Source organism: Protopterus annectens, chromosome 17.part0 (genome assembly GCF_019279795.1).
Source record: "Protopterus annectens isolate FY-2018-M chromosome 17.part0, PAN1.0, whole genome shotgun sequence".
In the NCBI taxonomy this organism is placed as follows: Eukaryota; Metazoa; Chordata; order Ceratodontiformes; family Protopteridae; genus Protopterus; species Protopterus annectens.
The window spans coordinates 413,421,919-413,442,114 of NC_056751.1; the positions used below are offsets into that span (position 1 = coordinate 413,421,919).

At 41.8% G+C, this 20,196-nt stretch overlaps 1 protein-coding gene across 2 annotated transcripts in view; it reads left to right on the plus strand.

Annotated features, from left to right (window-relative positions):
- LOC122791574 (transcriptional enhancer factor TEF-1-like) overlaps positions 1-20,196 on the plus strand; it is a 1,293,239-nt gene that overhangs the window by 1,163,983 nt on the left and 109,060 nt on the right. For both annotated transcript variants that reach the window (XM_044059336.1, XM_044059337.1), the window contains 2 exons: positions 855-988; positions 9,807-9,980. In XM_044059336.1, the coding sequence (XP_043915271.1) occupies positions 855-988; positions 9,807-9,980 (308 nt within the window). The remainder of the gene's footprint in view (positions 1-854; positions 989-9,806; positions 9,981-20,196) is intronic.

Consider the following 20,196-nt stretch of genomic DNA (forward strand, 5'->3'; position numbering starts at 1 on the left):
CAGAGAATCTGTATTTTGATGGGAATGTGATGTTATGAGTGGAAGGGAATATTGTATCCTCTGGACTAAGACATCAATGGCTATTATGCACCTTGATTCTTTTGTTAGTAGGTGGAAGTTTTTGTAGGCTACTTTGAGCAAGGTGCCTACTTTCTGTACTTAAATATCTGCTTAAGGTGGAACAGGAACTTTCGGAGAGATGCACTGCCCTTGTCTGATATAGTGGTTTTGTCATCTAGTCTAGAAAAGTCAGTTTAGTGCAGTTTCTCTGAAGTGAATGTCATAGCTCGAGTTCATGCTTGTTTGGGTCCTATAGCCAAATTATTTAGTATCTCGAGGTTTGTATGTATACCAGTTGCAAGATGGTAGAAAGTTAATGACTAAGCAAAATGTAATTTACTTATCACATTAGTTTAATTGCTTGTGCATCGGGAGAGAATGCAAACCAGACTGAAGAGTAACCAGATGCTGGAGTAGGACAGTCATTTGACTGAGAACTGTGCAAAATGAGCATTTGATTGAAATCTGCTATTCAAAAAAGGTTCCACTGCATGGGGTGGGGAGTGGGGGCTGCCTTTCCTCAAAGGTGCATTGACCTCAGACTTGATTATGTTAAGTAAGGGAGCATGGGGTTCATTCCTTGATTGTGGGAGGTAGACAGTGAGGGATTTGCCAGTGACAGAAAACTTTCCCCAGACTTTTGTGTGAATTCCATTGTGTTTTTTTCTGAAATGACATTCACATCACTGTCATTTGCAGTGGCTTCATAGAGTCACCAGAAACAACTTTTAAAAATATATATCTCACTTCTTTTTCACCGATTAATTCTGATTTTTATTTTTATTCCCTTGTAGGATATGATTCTACTCCTACTAGCCTTTCTCCACCTCTTACTGTCCCAGCTTGGCAAGGTCGCTGCATTGCAACCACCAAACTCCGACTTGTGGAATTCTCAGCATTTATGGAGCATCAGCAAGACCCAGACACTGTACGTATATAGACATGATCTTTTTTCAAAAAATCTGTCCTAACTTCATGCCTGCATTCCTGTGAGAGCTTAAGTTCAGTAGTAAATGTACAACAAAAAAGAACACCGTCAAAAACAGAAGTTATGTAAAGAAGCAAAGCCAATTTCTTAACAGCTAATAATTCAGTAATTTTAATTAAGGAGAAGAAAAATAAGAAGAGAAGGTGTGAGGTGTTTGAGGGAATCTTGGCAAAGGGGGGGAGATGAACTATTACAAGCAAGAACTACACTGCAGGATCTGACAAGTATCATATGTGACACATGGAGACTGTTGTATTCCAGTGTTTTTCCACTTAAGTCCAGGATAATATGCTCACACTGCCAATACATTAGCAAGTGAACTTAGTATTATTAAAAACTTTTAGTTTTAAATCTATGTGGCTGCAGTGTGTGTGGACTAACACAGATCTTGTATTTTAGCATCACATGTTTAAAAGGGTACTGGTCGTATTTGTATTCCATGAGCAGACATTCAGATGTTTAATGTGATGTTTAGTTACAGTAGTAACTTCATGTGGTAAAGCCATGTGAAGTTGAATTTGATTAAGCCTTTCACAAACTGGGAAGTGCAAATCAAAGAAAGCAAAACTTTGTCTCCTAATGGTGCAAATGCACATAACAGATGTTCAGAATATTTGGCTTTCTTGGGGATCGTGTGGTGGTTGAAATATTACCATCTACTGACTCTGTGTTTCTAGCTAGATTCCCAACAGTCACATGGAATGAATGGGGTATCAGGAGGACAAGATTGAATGGAATTTTGCTAATTTAAACACGAGAGGAGAAACGTTATGGAACTTGGACCTTAATGAATATTTTTAAGGAAAAGTTTGCTTATACGTTTATTTCATAAACATATGTTGGGGAAAAGCTTAATGATCAGCTTCATGGTGATGTTGTCAAACATTCATTCGTATGCTTTGGATTGTCAGGTGAAGAGATGTGATGAGACTGAGCTGTCAGCTGATCAGGTGGCTGTTGGCTGGGTCAGAAAATTTGGGGTGGGTGATGGAACAGAATTAAGAAACTCAGTGTTGTAGTAGTCCTTCTGGGAAGACTTAACAAATGCCTCTTTGAGGGATGCAGTCATATCCCACATCTGGAAGAATTACTTCTGTAAATCTGGGAAAGTTGGGGGTGTGGAGTCTGAAAAGACCCTGTTTAAAATATTAGTAGTGGAGACCGTGGCTAAAGAGATTGCTAAAAGTTGGCTAGTGCTTCTTATGGTGGTACCCTTAGGAACACTGGTAAACACAACTTGTGAAGTAAATTATTAAACTAAAGAAAAAGAAGTTTAATGAGGGCTGTCTTTGTGTCAGGTACTGACATGCCAGGCATGGAGCTGAAGCAATAATGTGGAAGGAGTTTGGTGAGGCAGCGGAGAATGACTTCTAACAAATGATTTGACAGCATGATGAAGATAATTGTTCTCATCAAGGGTGGGGAATAATAACCTTGAAATTAGGGTGGTGTTGGCAGGTGGGGCAAACACATTAATGAATTCCAGATTCTGGTGGGCATGCTATTATTTGAGGAGATTTTAGAACATCTGCTGGGAAACAGTGCCACTGTGGTAAGGCTATGAGAGTGAATGAAATCCATGTTTGAAATAGGCAGAGGATATATTTAGGTTTCTGTGGTTTGGGAAACTGGGGAGTTGGCCCTGCTCTCAGAAAGAGGACAGGAAGGTGTGCTCACTTAGAGGGGTCATGATTTCAGTCTGTTTGGGGAAGCCCATGCCAGAGCATGGGAAAGGTGATTTTGCTGTTATAATTTTGTGTATTAATTTTTGCTGATTTTGTTTTGCATGCATGTACATGGAACTTTTTCTTCCTGGACCTCCCATTGAAAAAGGGCTTATCTCGGCCCAGTGGACTTTCTGGTTAAGAAACTGCAAATAAATAAATAATTAAATGTATAAACAAACACCAGTGAAGCCAGTGTACCACTTTATTCTCCTGGTACCTCGGCCTTTCGCCTTCAAGGGATAAATTGCACAGAAAAAACAGCCATCTTAAGTACAAACATTAATCAGTTAAACAATTAGATATTCACCAAGCCAGATGAACATTATCAAAATTCAATAAGAAGTAACCAGGCAAAACCCACAGAAAGCCCCAAAATATAGTAACATATTAAATACAAGTACATTATTCATACATTTTTGAACATTTTCTTGAGAATGTATCTAATCTGTAAAAAAAACATACAAACGTGCAATTCACATCTTTGACCTCTTCAAAAAGTTTACAAATTTAAAATTTAAAGTGCAAAAATTTCCTTTCCAACCTACTGGAAGAAAGGCAGTGAATGGGATTATAGGCAGTAGGCCCTTTCATGGTACTTCTGATAGGGGTACTGGGAGTGACACAAGGGAAATTTGATAGGTTATTCTATGTTACTAGATTTAGTCCTTTTTCGTATTCCTTGATGAAAATTGTGAAGGAATTATGGCCCATGGTAATTTCTGATGATTTTTTGAGCACAATTTTTCCTGAAAGGATTAATTTTTCTTTCAGTCATTATTGTAATTTAAAGGAACTTTTGAATAGACCTGTCCAAACTGCAACTCTGTGGTACCCAAGTGGGCTGTTTTAGATGTGGGAATTGCAGTATTTATAACAGAATAAAGAATCTTTCAGGTTCTTTTATTAATGGTCGTAAATGTATTACTAATGAGAGATTTCATTGTAAATGTTGTGGGGTGATTTATATCTTGGGGTGTGGTTGTGTGTTAGTATACTTTGTCGTTTTTTTTTCACTCGTCCGAGCATTGGCTATACTTGAACAGTACTGTTGCCATTACGGATCAGTTCCAGCTGACTTTTAAGTGTTTTGTGTTGGTCTATTGGGCAAACAAAAAAGATGGTGAGAATTAGGGTGTTGGAACACTAGGCTGATGATCAGAAATCAGAAAAGGGAGAGCCCAGTCACTGAACACTTTCTTAAGAAACATGATGGTAATGGTGCATCTTTATTTTTTAGTATTTTGGCCAGACCAGTAGGTTGGAAAGGGAATTTTTGCTCTTTATTAAACCAGCTAGAAACTACATATATTTTAAATTATGGAACTTTGTTTCCTGGTGGGTTGAATTTAGAATTCCCTTTAAATTTTTTAACTTTTTGAAGAGGTCAAAGATGTGAATTGCATGTTTGTATGTTTTTTATAGATTAGATACATTTTTGAGAAATTTTTCAAAAATGTACGAACAATGTATTTGTATTTAATATGTTACTATATTTGGGGGCTTTCTGTGGTTTTTGCTTGGCTACTTCTTATTGAATTTTGATAATGTTCATCTGTCTTGGTGAATATCTAATTGTTTAGTTGATTAATTGATGTTTGTATTCAAGATTGCTGTTTTTTCTGTGTAATTTATCCCTTGAAGGCGAAAGGCGGAGGGTACCAGGAGAATAAAGTAGCACACTACCAGGAGAATAAAGTAGCACACTGGCTTCGTTGGTGTTTGTTTATTTTGTTTTTGTGTTGTTTTGCTATTATTAAGTAAATAAATGTGTCTCAATTTCAGGAAAGCATTTAGTAAGTTTATTGTCTCCCAGATTTGGGATATAAGCTTTTGAGATAGCAGTCATCAAAAAGCGTACTTGGATGGTGTCACGTCCTTCTAAGATGACTGCTTTCAGTAGTATGTTGATCCAGGAGGCCTGTCTTTGGGCCTCGGAATCTAAAGCCTGTATTGTATTTAAGGATAGTATTGCTTTGAGTCTGAGTCTGCTAGGATTGAGGTCTTAGATATAGATCTGCAGTTTGTATCCCCTAAAGCAATAGCCAAATAGTGCAGACAAAAATGGGCACCCACCTACTATCCACAGCATGAGTTAGGTGGACACTCATCCCATCTCCCATCCCAGGCTTACAGGATCTAATGAAGCTAACTTAGGATTTTGTACATTTCTTGAAGACTTTGCAGCTTTCTTCTGAACAGCCAAGAGTGTACATAAGAAAAATGGAATTCTGTAACTCTAAGGTTGACATACTGGCCTGTGCTGACGAAACATCCTATTGTATGTGAGCAGGGGTCTTAAACACAAAAATGAACTTGAGGGATGTATGAGGACTAGGACACTAACCTAAGGGACAAAAAAAAAGAAAGTTAGTTATTGCAATTTGAAATGTAGTATAGTAGCTTCCCTCCTCTAGATTTATACTGGTTGTATAGCTGCTCAAATCCCAAGAGCCATGAGTTCAAGATACCTGGTATGAGTCTGATACTGAGGACACCATGTTCTTTGCTTTTGGAACAAAGAATGTCTCATTTGAGGATTACTTTTGCAGACTGAGAGATTACTTCAAACGGGATGTTAAGGGGTTCTCTCCAACCCAGGTAAGAGACAGCAACTTCTAGGCCAGCCTGAGCTCTAGCCAGTAGCCATTCCTCCATTCACTGAATCCTTAGAGATTTCCAACTCCCTGCTCCCAAGAAGCCAGACTGTTTACAATGTTGTTGATTCCTTCAAATACATTTATAAAAACATGTTGTGTATCCAGCTGTTTTGTTCATGGATTCCAGCAAGGGAACAGCCAGGAATGCACTGCCCAATGACAGGGAGTATAAAGTTCTTGACAGATTTGAGAAGAATATCTACACCTCTGCTACCCTGCATCTTCAGGGCCCCTTAGTTCCCTAACTCATGCACTTAAATATTGAGTTTCCTATTGTCTCAAGGCTAAGGCCTCAATGATAAGGATCTGAAAATGAAAGTACTAGAATGTCTCAGGTGACAAAGCACACCTTTTAAATATGGTTGTGATACATGGATGCTATATGCAGGGCAGCCGTTATGAAGTCAGTCTTAAGCAAAGCACACCTTTAAATATGGCTGTGATACATGGATGCTATATATGCAGGGCAGCCGTTATGAAGTCAGTCTTAAGGAAGCATACCTGACTGAAGACACAGCCTTTGTCAGGCCATGTGAAAATGGTGGTCCTTCATGTCCCACTGAAGAAGGAGCTCATCTTTGGACACCCTGCAGAAAAGGTGTTAAAAGGTTAGAGAAAAATGGTAAGCTGTACACTCTGTAATGCAATTATTTATTTCCCTCCACTAAAATACAGAAGAAGAAAAGAAAAAAAATTGTCCTACAAAGAGCTGTCCTTGTTACCAGAGGAATGAAATAGGACAACAGCAGAAGGGTAGTAAAGGTCACTGCAAGAAATGATGGCAAGTGAAGAAAAGGAGAAAGCCTGTGGGTCCTCAGGGCTGAGACCCGTGGAGGGAACAGATTTGACTAGTCCATACTCATCTTTCCCACACTCTCCCCAGTGCCTCATTCTTGAGCCCTTTTGAGACAAAGAATAGAGGGTTGTTTAAGCCTTTTTTTTAAAAAAAAGGTACAGGAATTTCCAAATAGAGATGCATCTGATTTTAAGGCAGGGATGGAGACTGTAGTTCTTAAGACAAAAGTGCTCAGTTATTCTTTTGTTCCCCAGGGACCAGACTTTGTTAGTCCAACTTCTGCTACAAGTCTTACCTTTGGAGGTAACCATAGAGAGAGAGAGTACTAAAATATGCAGGAACAAGCTTCTGCTCCAGGGTGTTCCTAACTCTAAGAAAGGATAAACATGAAGATAAATTTCAACGCTAAAAAGCTTTCTAAAGCTATCAAAATTCAAAATGATAATCTTGCAGGACCAGCTACAACTGCTATTCCAACAAGTTTGCATGGCTACCCTTGGATCTAAAGGATGCCTACCTTACATATGCCATAGTCAGGGTGGGCAGTTTCATGTATTCAAAGCAGGGATGGACTGCCATTACTACTTCATCTCCTTGCTGTTTGGTGTGCTTACTACATTTAGGGTGCTCCGGTTCCTGTAACTGGCTACTGCAGAACCAGTGCTATGCATATCTGGATGACTGCTTTATTCAGACAGCAATTTTAGGGGAGGGTCAGAAAATTGTACAGTTCACTGTGACTTGCATTCAGATCTATTGTTCTCTCTAAACATTCACATCTCATCTAGTATGCAACAAATCATGTCCCTGTGGGCACTGTTAGACACAAACCACTAGAGGGTCTTCCTCCCCTCAGACAGTGTTTTTTTTTTCTGTCTGACTACTTTGGATAAATAGCAGAGTGTAAATAAATTACTACAAGGGAGTTCCAGAGATTGCTGGACTATATGGCCCCTTTCATTTAGATTGCACTTCTGTCAGGGCTACACATGAGGAAGCTGCAAGTGGTACTTAATGAACAGATCATGTCAGCACACAGTTCTTGCACTGCCCCATGCCACTACTGCTATGCATCAGGAAAGAGTTCTCCTGGTGAATCTGATAAGTACTTCTCAGTCTGGGGTTTTCTTACGCCATATATGTAGATGCTTACCACATAACTGCCTGGGGGGATCCCAGTTACGAGAGCTGAAGATCCATAGGATTTTGGATAAAACCCAGAGGAGGAGACATATCAACTTAAAAAAAATGCTGGCAGTAGTTCTAGCCATCAGCGCATTCAAGTCCGTTTGCAACAGGGAATCCTGAAAATCCTCACTGTTGACACCACAGTAATACGATACATCATCAAACAGAATGGAACAGTTTCCTACCTGTTGTGCAAACAGGCAGCACAAGCATGAGACCTGGCCCAGGAGTCTGCAGTTCCCCTCAGGGCTTCATCCAACCTATTTCAGGAGACATTCTTAGCAGACCAGCTGAGGAGGACAGATGTGAACTGACATGAGTGGACGCTAAAGAATGATCTACTTCTGGACTTAGTTCACAAGTGCAGAGCACCTGGAAACCAGAAGTACCTTAATAATGGACGAATCCTGCATAAGCTGGATATGGCTTTTTCTGGAAACATTTCACCCAATATCTTTAATCTACAGATTTATACAAAAGATAAAGGGTGACAGGCCAGAAATCCTAATCACAGTCCCCTTTTGGCTCAAGTAACACTGAGTCTCCCTTTTACTTTGTCAGGTAAGGATGCAACTTGTAATGCTGCCTCAGAATGTTGACCTCTTGAATTACAACAAAGGACCTTTTGAATCGCAACAAAGGATCACTTGTACACCACAGCCTTAGAAACCACAATGTTGAAAGCATAAATAGTCTAGTACTTTTTCCCATTAGGCACATGTTCTCAGAAGAGGTGTTACACATTCTAAGGGAGGTTATGAAACCAAATACAAGAAAGCCTTACCTAGCCAAACAGAGAATGTTGCCCCCCCCCCCCCGTAGTACTAGAGGGAAGGTCAGGACCCAACTACAACTTTTATGCCCATGAACCAGCACTCACCTGTCAGATCTTTGCAAAACAAGGTTGTTTTATGTGGTTGGGGGAGTGGTAATTCTCTCATTATTTCCTTTTTTGTTTCAATAGTCGTTAGGTCTCGTAGAACTGGATTTTGCTTGAATATTCTGAAAGGCAGTAAAACATTGTATTTTTTTTCTTAGTGGGGAAAAGTATGAACAGTGTTTGGATTCACACAGGGGGTTCCCAGTGGGAGAGAGTTAGTGTTAAAGAGCGTTCAGCTCTGAGTCCACAGCTGTTCACACAGGTGAAGGGAGTACATTACCAAACAGATTGAAAGGGACCGATCAACAAAGATGGTGCATGCAGAGGATGTGGCATTACAGGCAGTCTCTAAGCAAAAACTTCAGCAAATAGGGAATTAGAATGCAAAACTGAAGGCACATGGGATGAAACTGAGTACAGACAAGACAGTTGCAGTGGCTGCAGATGGGGAAAGCTACTTTAAGAATATAATCTGTATGGTGGTAGTTATGCATTGCCCATTGATTGCTGTCAATTTCTCCTGTTTATCCAAGCTTTATGTAATTTAATGTAATTAGATACTACATACAAATAGTTATGGAAAAAGTAATGAGAACAGAGAATATGTACCAAGTCCCCCGCCCCCCAAAAAAGTACTATTTTCTCTCTGATATGTTAATGTATTGTTTTTAATGCTAAAGTAATGTGTTGCTGTTAAACTGATGTAGGATTCTAAAGCAAATTTGTTGGCCTTCAGTTTTACATCAGTTAGAACATTGTTATTCAATTTAAAAGTATTCTGCTTGATAAGAGCTCTGAATAAAACATCTTGAAGTAAATCAAATACACTGTTAATTTTCTGCACATCTGCACATAGCATGTCTTCGTCATGTGTTGCAAACCCTGTTTATTTTTTAATTAATTTTGGGGACAGTTGTTTCAGCTGTGTAGTTTTATTGTAACAGGCCTTTTGAGCAGGCCACTGACACTCTCTCTATGTCACACACACACACACACACACACACACACACACACACACACACACACACACACACCAATGGCTCTGTGGAATGTTGAGTGGTGGATGCAGACTTTTGGGGAAGAGGAAATGTTTTTTTCAAGGCTGCTTCTAGTTTGGGCAAGTTTTCAGTATTGCAATCTGTAGTTCATAGAGGAGTGAAGGTAGCTGTGCCCACCAGCAGATGCAGAAGGAAGAAATTGCCATGATTTTCAGTTTTTCCTGCTTTCCAAGGTGATAGGTGTATATTAACAAATGAGCTGATAATGCAGACATTCCCTAGAGAGGATGGAGTTGAGCTTATTTTCTGTTGTCTGTACTGTCATCTATACCTTTGTTGAATGACTTCCACATGGCATCTCTGAGATTTCAAATGTGGTCTGCAGTGGTGGGCTTACTTGCTGCATTTTTGCTAAAGCCAATGCAAAACTGTTTAAACTAGGGAAGTTAAAATAGTAATAAAAAGCATTGCTTTTCTTTGCAAAGTTAATCCTTTTTCCTTCTGTCCAACAGTATAACAAACACCTGTTTGTCCACATTGGTCAGTCTAATCCAACCTACAGTGATGCACTTCTAGAGTCTGTAGACGTCCGTCAAATCTATGACAAGTTTCCAGAGAAGAAAGGGGGGCTGAAGGAACTGTATGAAAAAGGGCCCTCCAATGCTTTCTTTCTGGTTAAATTCTGGGTGAGTTCTCCAAGCCATTTCATGTAATTGATTCCAGATTTCTGTGGAAAGTACCCATTCACTGGTTTCTTTCAGAGTATCATATGTAAAATAACAGCAGTTTAAAACAGAGGAATTCAAAAAGACTTGAGTTGCGCTGAACTCTTCATTTTCCCCATAACAGGTTAGGCAGTGTGAAGTATATCATTTTTGAATCCATCACACAGAGATGAGAGTGGTTTGTGCAGTGTTATTGTTTTGAAAACTGAACGTAATTTAACAAATGTCCACTAGTGAAGAATACGAGTTAAGCTGCAGTCTTTTGATTTAGCATGAGACTGGTAGTTTCTCATCAGTAGGATATAATGTGTTGAACACAGCAAGAAGATTCATGACTGTTATTATTTATATATATTTCTTTGCTAACCAGTTAAGTGAACTGGCCTGAGGACCCTTTTCAGCCACAACCTGTGCCTTATTGGTAAGGCAAAGGTTAACGAAAACAACAAAGCTGCAACATATGTAGCAGTACAGTTGTGAAATGTTGTGTTGCTGTTACAAAATATGGAAAATATACATTAGATAACACAGATACTGACGGTATCCTGTAATTATTGTAAGTACAATTCTCTACGCAGTATGATTTTATCTTCAAAGAGGAACCATACATAGCACTTTACTGTAACCTGTGGTGTACTGGCAAGTCATGAGAATCAGCTGATCCTCCTCTGAATTTGTTGTATTTCTTTAACTGGATTGATGGTCTTGTCCATATGAACCCATTTCATCCAAGACCCAAGCCTGAGTTAAAAAAATGTACTCATAAGCATAACATTGTTGCATACTGCAGAGTCTACAAACAGATTAGTTTTATATTGAAACGGAGGAGAAATAGACAAACCTACAGGTACATAACAGAAAATGTATTTAAAAGTGAGTAGTGTAAGCTTAAAATATAATTGTCTACAGTCTGTGAAATACAGAGCCGACTATTCTGTTAATACTGGTGCAGAACCATAGCATTCAGTTAAGTCACACCTGTCAGTATCTCAAAAATAAAGCTGAGATATCCACATTCCTTTTTTTTTTGTTTTCCCAAGACCATGTGTGATGATATGAGGTATTGCCAGCTATGCCAGGAGAAGTAGGGCAGTGGATGTGTAACATATGGCAGCACAGCTAGCTGGATTTTAGTAAAGAATTATGTTATTTGAATATCAAACTGATTTGTACAGCTGCTTGTGTTGAAAATGTACTTGTAAAGCTGATTGTGTTAAAAATGTATCAACAGTGTCCCCTGCTGGAAAGAAAACAAATGTATATGCATTATTATAACTGAACAGTTTAATGTATATATTGTAACAGAGGATACTGGAAGAGAAGAGGTTAAGGTCAGTCCCAGCTAACTTTGGAGTAGCTGAAATTAAATTAGGCAATAAAAAAATATTTGTCTTACAGTTCTGATTGCAGCCAGAGATGAAATGTGTGTGAGAAGCCTGGCTTAGTAGCTCTATAGGAGGAGTAGAAGTGTAAAAATTGTTTTATGAATTCCAGGAGCTGTAGCAGATCTGCATTATGTAGATGCTAAATCTTGGCAGCGTCTAGCCAAAGGGAATAGTGTGGGAACCAGAAGTCAGATGACCAGAAGTGATGTCATCCTGTAAGCTATCCCAGGAATAATGTTTAGATTTTATATTGAGAAGTCTTAGGGTTGCCACCTTGCTGGCTAAAACCGGAGTAAGGCCACATCCCTCGCATCACCAGTAATTCTGCCCATCTCCGCCCTCTCTCCCGCCTGTATCCTGCCCATTTTGTGATGTCACTATGACATTGCATGGTGGAGAATGCCCTTTTTTTCCATTCCTGATGCCAGCTTTTGGCTGATTTACTATGCTTTTCTGTAAAAAAAAAAAAAGCATAGTAAATCAGCCAATTTACAAACGCAGATGGTCTGTTTCCTTTTTTGAAACAGAATACCAGAGTTTGTAAAGTGTTTTCCAGACTACCGGAAAATCAGTTTGATTTCCATATAGTCCAGAAAAAAACAGAGGGGTGGCAACCCTAAGAAGTCTGCCAGACTGGGCAGTCTTGTTTCTTGGAACCGGACACAGAATGATCCCTCACCTACTTCATCTTGCCTTGCTCTAGTAAGTGAACCAGGGAATCGGAACTCTTTAGATCAGTCAGGAAAATATAGTGAGATTAGTTAAGTACTTTTTTTCTGTAACTGTGTGAATCTACTCATCTGTATTATTTTAATATTTCCTGTGGTTGAAACTCTGGTGTTTACTGTAAATAGATATTTAGTATTTTCATGTTTTTTTCTTGTTTATTATTAAATATATTTAAACTTTTCATTGTGGCTGGTCTTTTAGAGAATATTTTAATCTTTGCGAGTACTTGCATATATTTGGTGACAGCTCTGGCTGCTCCTGAATGCCTGGCTGTATGGTCTACATTACCATTTATATTAATATTATTTTCACTCAGTATAATTGAATACCATTTTAAGATTCTTACAGTAACTAACTGGTGGCAGTGAATCTACCTTATAGTCTGGGAAAAGCTGATAGAGTGGGTAATCTGTGCCAGCCTTTCCCAGATGTGCGTGCCAGCTCCTTGGAGCAGGGACATGAAGCACTGGTTTCACAGAGATGGTGCTGGAGGACTTGGCTTGGACACTCTGCTGAGGACCTAGCCCTACAGCTGTACCAGTGGGAGGCCTTACTGGGGATCTAAGGTGAGACAGAGATAGAAACCCAGACCCCGAGGTGAGCGTGTTCCCTATGTGCTCTTAAGGGAAATTGTGCTTGATGCAGAGTGGTCTGCATCTGGAAATCCTGAATGTATCCATTTTTGTTTCAAGTGAATGACCCTCTCCAGTGTCAGGGGTGAGGATTCAGGCTTCTTGATTACTGGCCCAGAGTGGGGATGTTACACCATGTGCCATGGCTCCACTGCTAGCATCCAGAAGGTTAATGTAGCCCAAGGGTGGGGGGCAAGGCATTCCCAGACTAGTTGAGAGCCTTATGGGCCATTCATTCCTACCCTGGAATCTTGGTCAGCTCTTCAGTCCTTGGCAAGGGCCAGGTGGTAGGGAGTAGGTCAGCTGGTCCTGGTGTGGGCAGCTTACCTTCTTCCCTTGGGAGCAGACCCTTTCCTCCAAGCTCCACCACTGCTGAGGGAAATCATGAATCTGCACACCCAGTTCCCTTTGGCTTCCAATGCAAGATGCACTATGATAGTGGGGAATTAGGCTCAAACTCCAGTAGGTATCACTCTTGTGATGAGTGTGAGCTTTTTACCCCTCTTCCTTCCCGATGGATGAGCCAGCTGTGGCCACCCACTCCTATCCTCCCCAGATAGCTCCTACGGGCATCCAAGCTGCTATTCAAACTTTGGTCATCTGCATCATTGCCAGGGCTTTATCCCTCTACTTCACGGAGCTGGCTTGCGATACACATTTGTATTAGTAAGTAGTTGATATTGACTCCACAAGATTGACCCTGTTGCAGTGAAGAGTCATTCATTAGAAGTAGTGTTTATTTATTTATGTATTTGTGTTTGCTTACTGGGAAATTCACATGTCAAATGTTGCATTGTGGCCTAATGAAGTTTGATGGTTATGTACGTGTACAAGTCTGGGGCGTGGTGTGTTTGTTTTTATTAAGGTGAGTATATCTACAAGAGAGGGTCAGAAGGGGGCAGTAAACACAAAACAGCAACTTGTACACAACATGGGATTCTGCTGAGCTTATTCTTCCTTATAAGGGAATATGGCCAGATGCTAATGACATGTGGTGGTGCTTCCTCTTGTGGGAGAAGATTAAGAGGTAAGCTAACTTCATACCATTTGAGGAGACTTTTTTGAGGCTCAGATAAAGGTGAGGGAGCAACATTCCATTAGGGGTATTATCCATTCTTTTGCTTAAAAAAAGATGACCTTGTAACAGACTTTGAATTGTAACAGACTTTGAATTGCTGCTGTAGTCTGAGTTTAGGCCACTTCTCCAGGTGTTTATAGCCAAGTCTAGTGGGAGACGGCTTGGAGTAGCAGTTACTTGGTTAGGTAAGTATCTGAGATAATGTAATGTAGGAAAGGTCTTTTCTTTAAGCTTTTGGGCATCGGTTGACAAAATTATCCAGAGGTGTTGTCAGAATCTGATTTTTGTGGAGGTCCATATGCAAGAAGTATGAGGGCTGTTGCCTTCATTGTTAGAACCACAAATAAATAAAACTTTCCTAGCTATGAACTCTACTTTTTCCCACATTTTACTGCTCTCTTTTGTTTTTCCAGTTCTTTCTTGCAATAAAAGTTAATTGGATGTGCTGGAAATAACCTTAGTCTGCAGTTCAGTATTTTTTGTATTCAGAAACCCATGATCGGTCTGATTCCAACAGTAGACATCATCCCTAGCCAGTGGATGTCTGAGGACTGATGTCAAGGTATAAGAAGGGCATCCGTCGGCACCATCTTCAGCTTTTTCTATCCATGTACTCAAATGCACTGCTCCATTTTATGTAATGCTTACAGTCCACCATTTTTTCCAGAGTTTTCTACAACTTGATTTCAAGTAAATACTCCATTGGGGAAAAATTCTTGTAGTCAGTGTTTAAAAAAAGTCCATAAATGCTTGAAGTGTGGGAAGCAGGTACCGCATACAGATTTCCATTTCTTTTGTTTGGGTCTCAGCATGACTTTTCTTACCAGGATTGTGCTAGATTTCAGTGAAAATCCCTCAAGTGTAGGGCCAAATTCCTTACAGCCCACATGGAGTGCTCAGACCCAGCCCCATCCACTTCTTCACATGCCTCAGTTTTGGCCAGTTCCTTGCACAAGAAATGCAAAGATAAAATGAAGGAAAAGGGTGTTGCTGATGACCAAGAACCTTCCTCATCCACAGTCAGTCCAACCAAGTCAGGAGAGGCACCTTTGCAACCCCCTGATCTGACCACGAGGCCCAACCCCTCTGTTAAAACTTCTTGGGGGAGACCACCATGGCAGGAGGCCATACAGTTATGGCTACTTCAACACAGACATTGATCCAGTCCAAAGCTGGTTCACAGGCTTAGTATAAAGCAAGTTAGCTGACACCATTACCCCAGTCTTTCTTGCCGAGGAGTCCAAAGCAGAAGCAGTTTGCACAAGTGCCGGTCGGCCGCTACCTGAGTTTTCATTTTTCAAATTGAAGTTGAAGTCTTCTAAAGCTAAGTACCCCGTTGGGGATCCTTTTTTCTTGCTCTAACCAATGTCAGAAAATGTTAACAATTGTCTTACCTGTGGAAAGTAAATACCACACCAAGACTTTCATTCTTACTGCGTCACTTGTTTAGGTCCAGACCACAACATTCGCCACTGTCGCTTTTGTGCTTTGTTCAATGCCAGAACTATACATCGTTGGGCCCTTATTGTAGCTAAATATTTTCGTGCTCAGTCCTTGATTTCCTATATGGCTTCGGTAAGCCATCTGACAGCAGATCTTCTGAAAAAACATAAGGATAAAGACAGAGACAGACCGCACAGGTCCAAACCTACCGACGACGCTTCCGTTAAGCTAGTCTTCAGTTCTTCGGTCCTCAGTGAGGTGCTTTTGCAGCCCCTGATGCCTGCTTCTGTGGATTCGCAGGCTGCTACCAAGACCCTTTCGGAGTCTGGTATGCTGCAAACCTCTTCATCAACTAAGGATCCTGCGGTTGTCTCTACCTTGAATGGGTCCGGAGCCACTGAGCAGGCACTGGCTTCCGAGGAAGTACTTCGCACTACCGATTCTTGACACAAACTGACTTCTTTCGTGTCTACTGTTCTTTCGAAAACTACAGAGTTTCTAAGTCCCAGGGTATGAACCACACCCAAGAAACCGATGACTCCATCTTAAGTGCCTGCTTCCTTGCCTCAGTCTCAGATGCTTAAAATGGCGGAAGACCTTATAATTTTGATCAGGGAAAGCCAAGCTACCCCTTCCAAAAGAAAGAGATTTGTCCACAGTAGTTTTATCTGAATAGGAGTCTGACTCTGATGACTCTAAATATGAAGACATGTAACCCCTCTCTGCTCATGAGGATTCTGATGCAGAGGAATCCATTTCTTCAACCTCTCCACCCGAGGATTTTTCCTTTGGGGAAGCCCTTCATACTTTTAAGGGAGCATTTCCAATTGGAATGTCAAGACTACTCTCAGTCTAAAAAAAAAGACTCTGGGAATTCTTAGATCTTCCACAGCACAGTCCCTTGGCCATTCCTCATGTCCTGGATGTTGTGGATGATGTCTTCATGGAATCTAGTTTGACTCCTGACACCGTCCCTCCTGCTCCCAGGAAACCTGACAGGTATTACAGAGTCCCTGACTCTCACAAATTTCTTTTCAAAACTCCTACTGCTGACCCGAGGTTATCTCCCAAGGGCCTAAAGGAATTAAAGAAACTTCTGCTAAGTATCACACCCCCTTAGATAGGGATTCCCAAGCATTAGACAGATGGGGGTAAAAAAGTTTGCACCTCTTCTACTCTTGCTATTAGAGCACTAAATTGTCAGTTCCATATGCTAAAATTTCAGCAGCATAACATGGAACTCCTCGAACAAAAAAATGTCATCTTTTCCTGCTTGTGCAGAAAAGTTACACGAGTTAATGCATTCTGCAAGTCAAGTAACTAAGCACACCTTACACTGTGGTTTTGATGCCCTAGAAGCATCTATCAAGGCAGCAGTCACCGGTTCTGTCCTTAGAAGGCATGCTTGGCTTAAGGAACAGCCCTTGCCAGACCATGTCATATCTAAATTATTGGATGCACCCTTGCACAAAGACACAACTTACTTGGCACCAAGGTAGAGGAGGTCTTACAAAAGATGGAAGAAAAAGCTAAACCTATGCAGACAGTTAAGAATTTCCTGCAGGTCCAGCCACCCAGGTTCAGTAGGCATTGCTCCTCTAACAAGAACAACAGCACCAAAACTGAGAAGTAGTGAGGAAATCAATCTAACCACTGGCCCTTTCCTGCCCCCCTCCAGGTCAGTTTAGCCCAGACCCCGGGGAAGCAAACCCCCCCCCCCCCAGACAACAGCCACAGGGAATGCAGAGATCAAAGCACTGGAGTACCTCCACTTCTAAACCAGGGAGTGCAAAGCCACCCCCTCATGGTAAGAATTCACAATGACTCTACACTTCCACCCCTTCCCTCTGCCCACCTGCACTTGCTCCTGAGAGGGAAAACTCTCCTTCCATGCAAGCACCTAGGCCACTATCACCGACGGCAGCTGGGTCCTCAACATAGTGTCCCAGGGATACAAATTTTCTTTCCACACTCTACCAACTCCAAAAGGGCTCCCAGATCTTCCTGCAAACCAGTGGGCAGAGGCCTAAAAGCAAGTCCTTTTGCTGATCTCTATGAGGGCAATAGAGCATGTTCCTGTAGAACCGATAGGCCAAGGTTCCTACTTCAGGCCCTTTCTGGTACCCAGAAAAGAGGGCACCTCACTCCCCATCCTCGATCTATCCAATTTAATCACCTTCCTGGTGATACCAAGATTCAAAATGCTCACCCTCCAGCAACTACTACCTATGCTCTCCAAGGATGCTTGGCTAGCCACCCTAGACCTAAAAGAGGCCTACCTGCATATCTCAATCAGTGAATCATGCAGGAAATATCTACATTTCAGGGCAGGGTCACTGCACTTTGAGTTCTCTGCACTTCCCTTTGGCTTATCTACTGCTCCCAGAGTTTTCACAAAATGTCTGGCTCCCGCCATTGCTTTTTGCAGCCAAAGAAATATTCAGATCTACCCATACTTAGACGACTGCCTAATTCAGGCAGACAGTCAGGAAAAGCTGTTCAAGCACCTAGCCTTTGTAAAGAACCTACTGACCTCCCTAGGATACACTATCAATGAAAAGAAATCCAAACTAGTACCCACCCAAAAAATTATATTTCTAGGCGCAAGCCTGGACACAGCATCCCTTACACCAGAAAAGCCTATTTCTCTCAAATACCCACCAGACCTCAGTTATCCACAAGGAAAATCCTGCAAGCTCTGGGGTTCATGGCTTCTTGCATTCTACTCATTCCATATCCCAGACTGCATATGAGGAAACTTCAATGTTAACTAAAAAGCCTTTGTTGTCAACACTCTCAAGACCTGGAAACTCTTATACCAATGATACCTTGTCTAAGGAAAGATTTTCTTTGGTGTACAGCAGCATACTATCACAACAAGGGACTACCCTTCTCACAACTCCACGCCACCCAGACCCTCACCACAGATGCATCAGACTATGTCTGGGGTGCACACCTGAACGGCAGGTGCATACAGGGCCAATGGAGCCCACATCAAATGCATCTGCACATCAACCAAAAAGAGATGTTAGCTGTCCAGCATGCATTGATTGCTTTCAGACCCCTTCTCTCCTCAGAGGCTCTACTGATCAAAACAGACAACACCACTATGATGTGGTGTATCTACAAGCAGGGAGTGGACTCACTCCAACCCTCTATGCAGGCTCGCCATGACCCTTTGGCACACAGCCTCAGCCATGCATCTACACCTGTTAGCACAATTCCTGCCAGGCTCTCTAAACTCTCTGGGAGACAACTTAAGCAGAAATCATCTGGACCCACATGAGTGGCAGCTAGATCAAAGAACATTCACCCTTATAACTCAGAAATGGGGTACCCCGATGGTCGACCTCTTTGCTTCCCACTCCAACCATCAGCTCAGGAAGTTCTGCGCCAGGAGGCTTCACTGCAGGGCCTGGAAAGTGGATGCTCTATCTTTCCAGTGGGTCAGCCTCTCAGTTTATGCATTTCCCTCACTACCCAGGGTACTGCTGAAAATAAGGGAGGAAAAATCAACGACAATCCCGATTGCCCCAGACTGGCCACACCAGCATTAGTACCCACTGCTGTGCAGCCTGTCGCATCTGCCACCATGGCATCTCCCTCAGATACCAACACTCCTGACCCAGAGAGAAGGAGAATTCATGTATCCTCAATTGCAGACCCTCAATTTGGCAGCCTGGCTTATTCCCTGACCACTGTACAAGCTGCCAATCTCCGTAAACAGGTTCTAGTTGTTATACGTGAGGCCAGACACCCTAGCACTAGAAAATCTTATGCTGACAAATGGAAAAGGTTCTGCACCTAGATCCAGGCTAAGGGAGCCGATACAGCACAGCCCTCCCTACCTTTCATTCTGGATTACCTAGCTAACCTACTACACAGTGGTCTATCCTTTTCCTCTATTAAAATTCATACCGCTGCTATCTCTGCTCATTTCAGCACTGAGCAACCTCTTTTCTCACACCCTTTCATCAGGCAGTTTCTAAGAGGGGCTAGCAGCATGAGGCCACCCAGAAGACTACCTACCCCAGCTTGGGACCTTGACTTTGTGTTGGAAAAGCTCACCCTGCCCCCATTTGAACCAGCAGCTTCAGCAGAGTTAAAGTTTCTCCCCTGGAAGACAGGCTTGCTTTTGGCCATCACTTCAGCAAGAAGAGTATCCGAGCTACAAACACTAATGGCTGTAGAGCCCTTCATCATTTTCCATGCTGACATGGGTCTCCCTCAGGACTAACCCATCCTTCATGCCAAAAGTGGTGTCCAGTGTGGCTCTCAACCAATCCAGTCATTTGCCTACCTTTTTCCCTAACCCACAAAACAAGGGGGAAAGGATACTGCACTCTCTAGATGTGCACATACAGCTCAGATTCTATCTAGACACGACTAAATCATTTAGAAAAACTGATCAGTTGTTAATCAGCTGTGCTGCAGGGGCAAAGGGCAAAGCCATATCTAAACAAACCATTTTCATTTTCAAATGGATAGCACACTGCATCCATTTCTGCTACAAGCAACATGGGAAACTTCCCCCTAAGGGGGTCAGGACTCACTCTACCAGAGCAACCTCCACCTCTGCAGCTTTCCTCAGAGGAGTCTCCACCAGGAACATCCTGGAGGCTGCAACGTAGACATCTGTTCATACCTTCACCAGGCATTACCACCTGCCTATCTTCTCGAAATCCAGGGCAGGCTTTGCCCCTGCAGTCTTGCAGGACATCCTAGCCAGACCCCAGTCTTCTTGACTGCCCCCCACCCTTTTCTTCAGCTTTGGGAATCAACCCAAACATGATGACTGCAACAGTGAAACACGAAGAACATTTTGCAGTTGTGTACACTTACCATAAGTGTAGATGTTCAAGTGTATTCACTGTTGCAGTCTTGGTTTCCCTCCCTCCATCCCCCTTTCT